Raw genomic sequence first — 13,033 nt, 5'->3', positions numbered from 1 at the left:
GTTATATGATGTTAACAAAAAAAATATTATTGTACAAATATCTATTGAAATAAAATATATTCCTGAAATGCTTCACACTGAAATTGATCCTTTAGGAGCACTGATGGCGTGGTGAGATTACATAATGTCTACATAGAGAACACTTTCTTGGCGGAGAATCAGAGATTTTTCTGCAAGAAATCCCTCTCCAGCGCCTTATATACATGCTATACATAAGCACCCACTCTTATGTGGAATTATTCCATGTACAATTTTCGGTAGACGCTTAAATCAGACAGACATGTCTAACGTTCTGCTGTTTTTCCTTCTCTGCATTCTGCAAAAAAGTAGGCTTGCAGTGACAATAAAACACGTCCTCAAAATATGTGTATTTTAACAAATATTTAGTCAATTATACAGAAGAATTTATTTAGATAAAGATTAGACTCAATCTTTTTTCAAACTCGTCATATACATACATATTTCCGTGCCTTCAATTCTTTTTCTCTGATAGACTACAGAACTGCTCTTCTTCCAATTACAATTCCTCATCGAGTTGAGGCCAAAAGAATCCCCCATGGAATGCGTTACAAATTTGAAATGTCCACCCTTTTAATGACAGCCTGAGTGGTGAATACCAAGGCGACCATATTGGAAAAATTTGTTTATTTCATCTCTCGTGATTTTTGCAAGTGGACTTTTCTCCCTCATTTGCAGGGGTTTTGAGAGCGTGTTTTTCCTCACCAGATGCATTGTGATACGTCTCAGGCTCCCATGCAGTAGACTACGAGTGGATATTGTGTGAAATTGGTTGATTGAGGTGGAAAAGTGCGTGTAAAGTGAGTGGCGAATTGACGGTGAATGCGCCGAGATATTTTTAACGGATGCGCCTGAAGACAATCATTGGCGGCTGGCGGCGGCAAAGTCAACCTGGGTTGGTTTTCTTGTTTTTTTCGCATTATAAAGTGCCTATGGTGGATAATTATACTAAACTATAGTCAGGAAAAGCCTACAAATCATTTAGATTGGTTATCATTCAATGACATGTTGAGAGAGTGTCAGTGTGATTTTCTCATTCCATATTGTTCATTATATTCATTACGTTCTATATAGACACGTCGTATATGCTATATGAAGAAGGTGCGATTGTGTTTCTGTGTTTCTCAGTCAAGCATTCGTCTTTTGCTCTTTCACAGCGAACGTACGTCTGGCAATTAGCGCTCTGACTCGCCAATATTCCTCGTCCAAGTGCACGCAAGTGGACAGTGAAGATGTGCAAACATCAGTAGTGCAGTGAAGAAATAGCAGAGAGGAGTGAAAAATAGTAGTTTGCCGATAGGATTCACTCACGATGGTGTTCGAGAGCCTCGTCACGGACCTCCTTAATCGATTTCTCGGCGAGTATGTGGAGAATTTGGACACGAAGCAGCTGAAAATCGGAATATGGGGCGGTAAGACTCCTTGACATTCCCCAAATTGACCATTGATTGGATCAGAATTAACCCACCGCGAACAGTGTGTCTATTGCGGTTGTCTGCCGATGTGTTGGGGAGGAGAAAACACAGTGAAAGAATTGATGATCTCACCCAGTCACTCCCATTTCAATAAAATTATTTATATTTCACTCCTCAGTGAAAGAGCGAAGCTTTGGAATTGATAAACTTTGGGGAAATCCTGAGCAATCACTGAAAGCCATGCAATATCCACTGCAATCAGTTGTTGAGATTCAGGCTCAGACAAAGAGCGCCTGATAAGGCAATTGAGCGGCGAAGTAGCGCCGATAAGGTTGTACGCATGTATTGGATGTGTTGTCTGAAATGTTTTTTCGATTGTTGCCGAAATGATCTAATTGTAAGTCGAATAATAGAGTCAAGGTCAGAGGGTAAATGTGATTATTTTTAGATGGTCCAAAAGAGTGGGATCATCAACGAAATATTCATCGCGTTTTTCGCGTGTTCACAATTTAAAATATGCTTTTTTACTTCTCTTTTTCGTGCCTTCGTTTGCGCTTCGTTTCATTTTATTATCTTTGCATAATGAAGCATGTTTTATCATTTTTGGGTATAAAATTAAAACGAGTAAGGGAAATGAAAGTCGTCGAAGTCACAAAAAACAAAACAGAAGGCGAATCACAGAATGTTGTGACCCTAGAATGTCTCGCTTTGCTGGTTAAAATGAGACTGTGATCTAAGAATTTCGCGATGCCGCTTGAGATCATGCAAAATAAAACCGCAGATAAGGTCTGTTGTCCAACTGGTAATTCGAAACCACTCTCATTTCCATTTTAGGTGACGTAGTTCTGAATAATCTGAAGCTGAAGGAAAATGCACTGGAGGAATTGGATTTACCTATACAAGTGCCTTATGGTTACTTAGGAAAGCTGACTCTGAAGATTCCCTGGAAGAATCTCTACACGGCTCCTGTTGAAGCTTGCATCGAGGACTTGTACATATTCGCCAAGCCGACAAAGGCTGTGCCGTATAATGTTGAGAAGGAAGAGAAAGCTTTGCTGGAGGCGAAGAAGGCAGAGCTGAAGAGGATTCAGGATGCTAAGGCGAATCGCGAGGCGGCTGATAAGTTAAAAGCTGACAAGAGCTTCACTGAGAAACTCGTGATGCAAATAGTGAATAATTTGCAAATTCGCATTTCCAACATTCACATTCGCTATGAGGATCACTCAGTTGGTGGCCAGAGATTCGCTTTTGGTATCACACTGAAGAGCTTCTCAGTGAATACGACAGATGAGAATTGGAGCAAGAGTTACCTCAAGGAAGTGGTTTCAAAGGTGTTCAAGATGGCAGAGCTGGAGGGACTCGCGGTGTATTTCAACTGTGGCAGTGAGACTTTCGATGGCGTCGATGATGTTGGGCTGAAGGAGAAATTCCAGCGCACAATTGCAACGAAGGCAATCCAACCGGAGGAATTTAAGTATATTTTCGGTCCAATAAGTTCCAATGCGAGATTGAAGTTGAATATGGCACCAGAAGAGGATAAGCCAAAGTTCTCAATTCCCAAAGTTGAGGTCTTCCTCAGTCTGCAGCAGTTCACGGTGGGGATTTCTAAGAGTCAGTACCAGAACGCGATTGAATTGGCGGAGTCTTTGGACAGGAGCATGAAGGGAGCGCCATTTAGGAAGTTCAGGCCATTTGATACTCCTATAAAAGGCAATGCAAAGGTGTGGTGGCATTTTGCGTACAACTGCATTGTAGAAACGTATATTCAGAGACGGAAGAGGGATTGGCTCTGGGAGAATATGAGAGATCATTGTGTGAGATGCCGAGAGTACTCAGACACGTACAAATGTCGGAAGATGGCTAAGAAACCAGACGCGCAGACTGTGGAAAAGTGTGAGAAGCTGGAGGAGAAAATTGACCTCTTCAATTTGATGAGAATTCAAGAGGTTGTGGATATAGAAGTGGCCAAGATTGTTAAAGTTCAGGAGCCTCCGGCCAAGTCTTCCTGGTTTGGTTCGTGGTTTGGTGGCGGAGCGAAGCAAGAAGAAAAGGAGAAGAGTTCAGCTATTCTAAATCAGTTCAACGCTGCAATGACCAATGAAGAGAAGGCAAAATTGTACAATGCGATTGGATACAGTGAAAATGCCATGCCGACTGAACTGCCGGAGGATTATGTAGCCATGCGTCTTCATTTTGAGATGAACACTCTCGAAGTGGCCATTATGAATGATCAGAGTGAAAAGTGTGACAGCAAGAGATCGAGAATTTTGATGTTGCAACTCAGGGAAGTGCACTGCAAGATTGATCAGCGACCAGCAGCTTCAGCAATCAAGTTGAAGATGGATTTAAAAACATTCTCTGTGTTTGGCGTGCAACAGGGCGACGCGACACCAAACATTATCAAGTCAAAGTGTGAAGAAGAAGGTAATCAACTGTCGTTGGACTTTGAAACTAATCCTCTGGATCATAAGTGCGATCAGAGGATAAAATTGCGGACAAAACCGCTGAAGATCACGTACGACGGTGAAACTATTCTACAGTTGCTGGACGTGTTCAAGCCGCCAAAAGATATGAACATTTCCCAGATTCAGGATGCAGCATCTGACAAGTTGAGCAACGTTAAGGAGAGATCAGCCACAGGGCTTGAATACATGATTGAGACACATACAAGGCTAGATATTGATATTGTCTTTATGCCAGTGTATCTCATTGTGCCCTACAAAGGGGTTTATCTGAAGGACAAGCACTCAGCTTTGATTGTGAGTTTGGGAACTGTGACTCTCCTGTCGGCGCCTCGTGCGCTGGACACTAAAGATGTACGATCAATGTTCCAAAGTGGGATTAAGATGGAGGATATCCTGCAAGAGATGATGGAGCAGAGCTATGATGTCTTCAATTTGAAAATTGAGAATCTGCAGGTGAGTCTTTATCACGATGATCTTATAAATGTGTTCTTAACTGAGTTTGTAATTATTTCAGGTTCTTTTTGTTGAGCCGAGAGACAACTGGCGAGACGTTTTATTGAGCGGTGAGAGAACGGATATGCACTTTGTGGAACCTACAAACTTAACTCTCTCTGCCCATTCATGTGTCATTGATGATGATCCTCGTCTGCCAAAGATAAAAATCTCAGGAGAGCTGCCATACTTTGGGGTCAGCATGTCACAGCAACGATTCCTAGACATGGTGGATCTGCTAATGAGTATTCCGTTGCCTCAAGATGAGGAAACAGTACCAAAACTCCCTGAGAAAGGAAGTCTGTACCAATCAACGGCATCTCTGGCAGCCAAGTTCCTCGATGCTGAGAAAGTGAGAGGCAAAAAGAAACTGGAACAATCTGGCGAGATAACAGAGGAAATCCAGCAATTTACAAATTTGATCGTGAATTTCATCATCAACGAGATATCAATTGTGCTTTTTGAGAATCACCATGAGAGCTCTATGTCCACACCGAGCAATTATGAAACACCGACAGCTGATGAGTTCACATCTGTGCTGTCCACGCCGGTGAGATCACCTGGTGAGAAGAGAAAGATCATCTCATTCAAGGTGATGCACATTGGTGCGTCTCTATTGCAGAGAACATACGATATGAAAGTAAATCTGCGTCTTGGTGGCATTGCTCTGGTGCACTATATGTACAGTAGTAATGTGGAGAGAGAGATTGATGTTATTTCAACACCAGGATTTATTAATGGTTCTGAATATCTCCTCACCATTGATTATCTCAATGTGAACAAAGAATCTCCGGAATTTGTGACGAAATACTCGTCTGTTGAGCAATTGATTGAGATCAAGTTCTCAATGTTGATTCTTCTGCTTCACCAGGAGGGAATTATTGACTTCCTGGGCTTGGTTGATGAGTTGAAGAGGAAATTATTGGCTATAACAGCGTCCAAGAGTGAAGCAGCAGAGGAATTGAGAAAAGTCGACAGGATAGCTTCTGCTGGTAGTCCATTGAGGCTTGAGAGTGGTCTTCCGACGATCTTTGAGGAAGAAGGTGGCAAACAAGTGGAGCAGACCAAGAAGAGACGGCAGAAAGTTGTGGATAGTATCAAAGTGAAAGTGGTGGCAAATCTGGAGAGTGTCACTGTGAAGATTGAGAGTGAGAAAAGGCCGATAACAACGCTACAGATTGAAAATCTGAGTGCCAGCACAATAATCAAATCGTCATACACGGAATTATGTGTGAAATTGAAGAACATTGCCATAACGGACAAGAATCCTGCATCAATCCATACAACAATTCTCTCAGTGATGGGAGATGATGCCATAAATTGTCGTGTCGTGTTGTTCAATCTCGATGAAACCAGCAACTACAACTCTGATGACATCAAAATTGAGGTCTCAATGGGAGGAATGAAAGTGGTGTTCCTGAACTGGTACATTCAGTCCGTTCTTAACTTCCTGGACAACTTCCAGGCAGCACAAGAGAAGATTGCCGAAGCCGGAGCGGCAGCAGCTGATGCAGCGAAACAGAATGTCGTTGATGCATATTCAAAAGCAACGAGAATGAATCTAAACGTGAGAGTGAAGGCACCTATTATTATCCTTCCTGAAGATTCTCAATCAGTGAAGGCTCTGTGTCTTGATCTTGGATATCTTATCGTGACGAATAACTGTTACGAGTTGCCGGCTGTGAATGAGGAGAACACCAAAGCCGTGATTGATGATATGAAGCTGGATCTGAAGGACTTGAAGGTGTCGAAAGTGAATTTGTATCAGGATAACAACTTTGAGGCTTCCCATGGAGAAATATCCTTTACTTCTGCTGACACGGAGGGCGCTATTCTTACGCCAGCAACTTTTTCACTCAATATCATAAGGAATCTGTCGGCGAGTTGGTACAAAGAGAAACCAGAAATTGAAATATCTGGTAAGATGAACTCAATCGTAATCAATTTGGATGCGAACGATTACAGACTCGTGATGGATATCCTGGGAAAGAATATGCAAGAGGGTGAATTGGAGCGCAAAGCTCCACCTTCGAAGGTTGAGCCAGTGAGTAAGGATGTGACTCATGAAGTGAAGGTGCATCAGGAATTGGTGAAGACACCACAGCCCAGTGAGAGTTGCAGTGATCAGACATTTGATGAGGCGAAGAGCAAGATAACAACATTCCTCAAGTTCGCCTTTCAAATGGATAGCTTGATCATCAATCTTTCAACGGATGGAGACAAAGGATTGGCTTCTTTCGGCATTTATGTTCTCTCGGTGAAAGGGAACAAATTGGCTGATGGATCGTTGAATACTTCAGTGGTTCTCTGCGATATCCAATGGGATGACATTCGCCCACAGAGAGAGAACATGATCACTCGCTTCATGGGCAGGAAAACTGGAGGAGATGAAAGTAATGAAAAGTCCATGATTGACATCACAGCCAGCATCAAAGACAACTCAATCTTTGCTGAATTGAGAATTCGTGGCTTTGATCTTATCATCTCAATGGACTACATTATGAAGTTGATGAATTTCTTGAATGCACCCAACAATTCTGGCAATGAGAAGGCTGCTCCGGATCCTAAGAAGTTAGAAATGCAAACACCTAAAACTCCCAAAGACACCCAAGTTGTTCCACCAACACCGGCGAATCAGAACAGCAAGATCACCGTGAACTTTGCCATTGAACAACCTGATATTATTCTTGTTGAGAAGATGGATGATATTAACTGCCACGCGTTGATTCTGAATTGCGAGGCTGGGCTGAAATTCCGTCAGCATGGCGAGAAGCAAGTGATCAGAGGTGATATCAACAACTTCAACATTCACATGTGTGAGTTTAATCCATCGCGACGAGCATTAACTCGCTATTACGTCCTGAAGCCGGTGAATATCAGTCTTTCGGGATCAACTCCGGACACTGAAGGACTCCATGTGGCTCTCACTGTGTCCAGCATTGAGATTTGCATCTCCCCTGGCACCATTCAGCTGGTCAATCGTATTCTAGTGACGATGAATGAGCAGGAAAAGTCGGCTGGGTGTCAGGAGGTGGCTGAGAAGAATTACTCCGATCTGTGGGATGTAAAGAACTTCACAGAATCTGAATTTTGGTACACTCAAATTGAAGAAGCGACTGAGGCAATTGAGAGTCCCACTGAGGATTACGCTCCAATTGTGAATCCAAAGAATGAAGTCTGCACTATTGAAGTGCCGTCGTTCATTATTAAAGTGGAATCTGGCTTTGGATACTACACAATTCCAATGCTGCGAATTGATAGCAATGTGTTCATGAAAGTATGCAACTGGAGTTCAGATTTATCGGCTGAAGGAACTCTACAGCTGGGCATGTCTTACTACAATAGTAGTTTAGCTCTGTGGGAGCCTCTGATTGAACCGAATGAACGTGAGCTGCCTAATGGATTGATAGAGTCTGGATCGTGGGAGTTGCAGTTTAGTGCTAAAATGTGTCAAGAAAGACAGGAGAGTTTCGATGAGACTCTGGAAGAGAGGCAGCCATTAACGAAGATTTGCGTGAATGCAACGGAAACTCTGGAATTAACTGTAACGAAGACATGTTTGGAGGTTTTGCAGAACTTAGGCAAGGGCTTTAGTGAGGCTATAAACTCCCAATTGACCTCCATTCAGCAAACAGCGCCATATGTTATCCAGAACGATACAGGATTTGATATAACATTTAATCTTCAGCGAGGAGGATTCAATCTCCATTCTTCTCATCTACCTCAGTCTCTAGAGAAGAATGGCGATGACTTGGCTGTTCGAGGAATAGTTTTCCATACCAACAACAAGGATGAATCCAATGTTAGTCCAGAAAATGTGACAACTTGCAAGTTATCGCCGGGAGCTTGTGTGTATTTGCAGTTGAAGAACGAAATGACTGAAGACTCTGTGGATTCGATCATACAGAAGGAGAAGTATCTCCATGTGAGGATTGGTGACATCGACAAGGAGCTCATTCTGCCGGTGTACAAGGCTGACAAGAGATACTTCCCGCTCTACAGGGACACGAACAGTGAGCCTTGGGGGATTATATCGAACATCAAAGTGGAGTATGGAAGCACCATTGTGACCATCCATGGGGTTGTTCAGATTCACAATCACTTCTCAGCTGTTATGAGTCTCTTCAGGCGAGTCAATGGCTCATTTCATCTAGTTGGCGAAATACCACCTAACAAGGTGTTCAATGTTCCTCTCCATGCTATTTATGCGAACAACAAGGAGTTGCACTTCTCGCTGCCAAACTACAAACCGTCGATACAGGGCATCAACTGGAAGGATTCACCCAGTGACTTTGAGTACCGCAAGACACTTCAGTGCGATCCAGAGGTGAACTACGAGCCCTTCTACATAAATGTAGGTTTATACAATGATTTGTACACTCTATCAATACTTTCTACATATTATTTTATGTTTTCGCAGGCTGTGCGAACGCGCAAGGATGTTTACTATGAAGTAACTTCAAAGATCACAATGCTGAGTGTTTGTTACATCATACATCTGCGTCCACCTGTCCTCCTGAGGAACACACTTCCAATTCCCGTCATAATATCAGTGGCTGGATGTAGTGTTGTGCGCGATCAAGCAATTGTTGTTCCGCGAGATGAAACAAAGGAGGAGAATATGAGTCTTTCAGTGTCTCAGAAGGAGTGTGAAGACTTCTTGGACTATGGGGAGAAGGTTGTTCAGCCAGGAGAGATGATTCATTTGCCAACAATTCAATTGGCAGCAGCACATGGAGAGTCGTACAGCAACATTGTCGTGAGAATTAGCCAATATCTTGACAAAGATTGGTCATGCACAACTGAAATTCCTGCCAATCCACCGGAATTTGCTGTCTGGACATTCAGAGCATTTGATTCTGCTGTGGAAATGTCCTTTGAATTGGGTGTTCACTTCCAAAATCGCGAGGGAAGTCTTCATCTCTCGATTTACTGCCCATTCTGGATGGTCAACAAGACGGGATTGATGCTGAGCTACAGGGTGAGTTGAATTAAATGAGAAATGCTCTCATTGTGAATATCCTGCAAATGTGTTGTGATTTAAAATATGTGCAATTTAATGCAGAAATCCCGAAAAACCGAAAGAAATGAATTGTCTGGTAGTCCTTCGTCAAAGGTATTTCCCAACGTTCAATTTGTGTTTGTGTTTATTTTAGTTTGGCATGTTGAACAAACTAATTTGAGTTGAATTGGAAAATTAATGACACTAACCGAAGGAATAATCACAAAATTTATATATTAATTTCATTAATTCTTTAATTACAGATTTTATTTTTTAGATGAAAAAAATTTTTTACCCTGAAATATTCTAAAGGATTTTCTGTGTTTTTCAGGGCGTTGATGAATCCATCAACATTTTGTACCATCCTCCAGAGTACAACGGACCGATTCTCTTCTCTTTCCGCGAGAAGGTGTTCTTTGGGAAGAATCGTGCCTCGATCAGGATTGATACTGGCGACTGGAGTGACAAATTCCCTCTTGATGTGGCCGGATCTAGTGGTGTTGTGCAATGTCGAGCAAAAGATACGACATATCAGATTGCCGTGCACAATGCCTTGACGAAGTACTCTCTAACGAAACAAATCACCTTCTTGCCAAACTTCATTCTGGTGAACAAGGCGCCAGTGGATGTTGAGGTGCAGGAGGAGAATCGTCCTGGAGATCATTGGCTGCGAGTGTCGTCACAGGAGTGCATTCCACTTTGGCCGAAAGTGGAATCCAATCCAATGTTGAGGATTCGAGTTGAGGGCATTGTGACACCTCCGTTTCGCTACACCGAAGTTCAGTGTTCACTGCTGAAGTTGCAGAACAACAAGTATGGTGGGATTTATGTGGACGTGAGTGTGACTGAAGGTGGAACCTTCGTGCAATTCACTGAATACTTCCCTGGAAATGCTCCGGCTTTAATTGTGAATCACACGGACGCGGTGATGAGTTTCTGGGAGAAAGGAAATGTGAATGAGAGGGTGTTGAAGCCCAATGAAAAGACGCTCTACACATGGGCAGATCCAGCAAGTGAGAGGATAATCTATTGGAACAATGGAGCAAAGGATAAAATTGAGAATGATCTGCAGAGAGATGGAGTGGGATCATTTGTTAGCAGTGAGGATAGTTCAAAAGTTTACTGGTGGGTGTCCTTCCTGGATGGCGTGCAGCGAACTCTGCTCTTCACGAAGAGCGAAGCGATTGCCAATGAGACTCAATCTGATCATCGCATGGATAAGATTAATCAGGAGATTGAGCTGAATATTCACGGCATTGGATTGTCGATAGTGAACAATATGAAGTCAACAGATGTGATTTACATTGGAATCGCCAGTTCGGGTGTGATTTGGGAGGAGTGGAAGAAGTCTCACTTTAAGCAGATGAAGATTAAATTCAACACTCTGGTGGAGGAGAAATATCAGGAATTCCTCCGAGATCAGGTTGTTGGGGAGACAAGGAAAAAGTACTTCGTCGAGGGTGAGAAAACTGAGGTGAACTTCAATGAGATGAAGATACAAAAGTCCAACTTGAGAGCCATTCGAAGGGTTTTCTATCCTGGTTTGTGGTTCAACATGAAAACCTCACCGTTCCAGACACAAATGCACGCGAAAATCAACAGGATTCAAATTGACAATCAAACTCCTGACTGTATCTTCCCAGTGATCTTGGCTCCAGTGCCACCGCCAAAGAGTGTCGCCGCCACGCATGAGTTAAAACCGTTTGTAGAGGCGTCGATTGTTGAACGTGTGATTCCCTTCTCGACAGTGAAGCAATTTAAGTACTGGAAGATTCTGATGCAAGAATTCCACGTGAGGATAGATCTGGGTGTGATTAATGAAGTGTTTGACATGATCACAACTGAGGATTCTGAAGAGGAGGTGGTGAAGATATTTGCTCAGGAGTTGGCGAGACTCAAGGAGCCACTATCTTCCTTTGTTGATGTCCAGTCATCGCAGGAGCAGAAGAATTTCTATGATCAACTGCATTTGGGACCGCTGAAGGTGCACGTTTCATTTTCCATGTCCGGCTCGGACACGAGGAATATGCCAGGAATTCTCTCGACTTTGCTGCAAAGTGTTGGCGTCACTCTCACGGATGTGAATGATGTGGTGTTCCGCCTGGCATTCTTCGATCGGGAGTATGTCTTCCTCACACAGAAGCAGCTCATGTCAGAGTGTATGGCTCACTATACGGGCCAAGCTGTGAGTGCTCTTGTCTTATTGGAATCCACGATTCTTTACTAATTATTTTATTACTCATTTATAGGTGAAGCAACTCTACGTTCTCGTCCTGGGCTTGGATGTCATCGGGAATCCCTTCGGTTTGGTGGTTGGCATCAAGAAGGGTGTGGAGGATCTTTTCTATGAACCCTTCCAGGGTCTCATTCAAGGTCCTGGTGAGTTCGCCCAAGGCTTAGTGCTCGGTGTACGGAGTCTCTTCGGCCACACTGTGGGAGGCGCGGCTGGAGCGGTGTCTAAGATTACTGGAGCTGTGGGAAAAGGCTTAGCAGCGCTGACCTTCGACAAGGAGTACCAGAAGAAGAGGAGAAATCAGATCAACAGAAAGCCGGCCAATCTGCAGGAGGGTTTGGCGAGGAGCGGCAAAGGTCTAGTGATGGGTGTTGTAGATGGAGTGACTGGTGTGTTCTCCAAGCCTATCAGTGGAGCTCGATCGGACGGCGTTGAGGGCTTCTTCAAGGGCCTGGGCAAGGGTGCAGTCGGCTTAGTGACGAGACCAACAGCTGGAGTTGTTGATTTCGCCAGTGGGAGTTTCGAGGCGGTCAAGAGGGCGACTGAAATGTCTGAGGATGTGACAAGACTTCGTCCTCCACGATTCTTGAAAGCAGATGCAGTTGTTCAGCCGTACAGCCGAAGGACAGCTGAAGGAAATAAGCTTCTGAAGTGAGTTTCTAAGCGTATTTATAATAAATATATTGTTTTATTTACTAATTGTATTTGTCTTTCTAGGGAGATTGATAAGGGAAAGTATGCAGACACCGATTCCTTTGTCCACAGCGAGACAATCATCGATCAGAAAGATGTGTTTGTCGTCTCTGATCAGCGTGTTTTGTATTGTGTACGCAATGATTTATTTGGCGGATGGCAAATTGAGTGGACTCATCGTTGGGAGGAGATTTCGTCTGTTCAGTCGACACCGCAAGGAGTGGAGTTGCGCCTCGTGAAGGAGCAGAAGAAGGGCTTCAGTGGGCTGTTTGGTGGATCAGAGCACCATAGGAAAATCCTCATAATCCCACGGGTGGCCAGAAGGGAGCAACTTGTGACCATAATGAGGGATATCAAGGAGCAGAAGAAGTAATCCACGCCATCGCTTATCTATTCACGCTATTCCACTAGTCAAGGAATTTAATGGGCTTCAGGATTAATGAGATTCCTCATATCTTACGTAAATCTTCTAAATAGTCTTTCTCGTGCTACGTCTTGCATTTTTCTATACACGTTTTCCACTATTGAAACCCCAAAAGATATACATATATACTATAAATGGGAGGAATAACATTTTGTACACTTTCTCAAATACTAGGAGTTCTTGTAAAGTGAGTTACTGTGAGCTGAGTGTATTAATAAAGCCTTTATTTTATGTCGTGGTTTTCTTGGTGAGCAAAATTGATGGTTGATTGAGACGTTGAAATTCAAATGC

At 43.2% G+C, this 13,033-nt stretch overlaps 1 protein-coding gene across 2 annotated transcripts; it reads left to right on the top strand.

The window, feature by feature from the left end:
* Positions 1–1,330: 1,330 nt before the first annotated feature.
* Positions 1,331–12,973, top strand: LOC132260959 (intermembrane lipid transfer protein Vps13). Of its 2 annotated transcripts, XM_059759396.1 has the most exons (8): positions 1,331–1,430; positions 2,268–4,351; positions 4,413–8,744; positions 8,811–9,371; positions 9,456–9,506; positions 9,724–11,577; positions 11,642–12,276; positions 12,343–12,973. In XM_059759396.1, exons 1-8 carry the CDS (start codon positions 1,331–1,333, stop codon positions 12,689–12,691), a joined length of 9,966 nt encoding a protein of 3,321 aa, XP_059615379.1. In that variant the 3' UTR covers positions 12,692–12,973. The 2 variants fall into 2 exon arrangements, with proteins under 2 accessions (XP_059615379.1, XP_059615380.1); XM_059759397.1 differs by lacking the exon at positions 9,456–9,506.
* Positions 12,974–13,033: the final 60 nt, after the last annotated feature.

Source organism: Phlebotomus argentipes, unplaced genomic scaffold (assembly GCF_947086385.1).
Source record: "Phlebotomus argentipes unplaced genomic scaffold, Phlebotomus argentipes genome assembly scaffold_18, whole genome shotgun sequence".
Taxonomy (NCBI): domain Eukaryota; kingdom Metazoa; phylum Arthropoda; class Insecta; order Diptera; family Psychodidae; genus Phlebotomus; species Phlebotomus argentipes.
The sequence above is the reverse complement of the archived record's forward strand: the minus strand, read 5'-3'. Positions and strand labels throughout refer to the sequence as shown.

Excerpts from the sequence above, each read along its gene's own strand:
- LOC132260959 (XM_059759396.1), top strand. The coding sequence starts at position 1,331 with ATGGTGTTCGAGAGCCTCGTCACGGACCTCCTTAATCGATTTCTCGGC. Across the intron at positions 8,745-8,810 it reads ACGAGCCCTTCTACATAAAT|GCTGTGCGAACGCGCAAGGA; the intron begins GTAGGTTTATAC and ends ATGTTTTCGCAG. Across the intron at positions 9,372-9,455 it reads GATTGATGCTGAGCTACAGG|AAATCCCGAAAAACCGAAAG; the intron begins GTGAGTTGAATT and ends AATTTAATGCAG.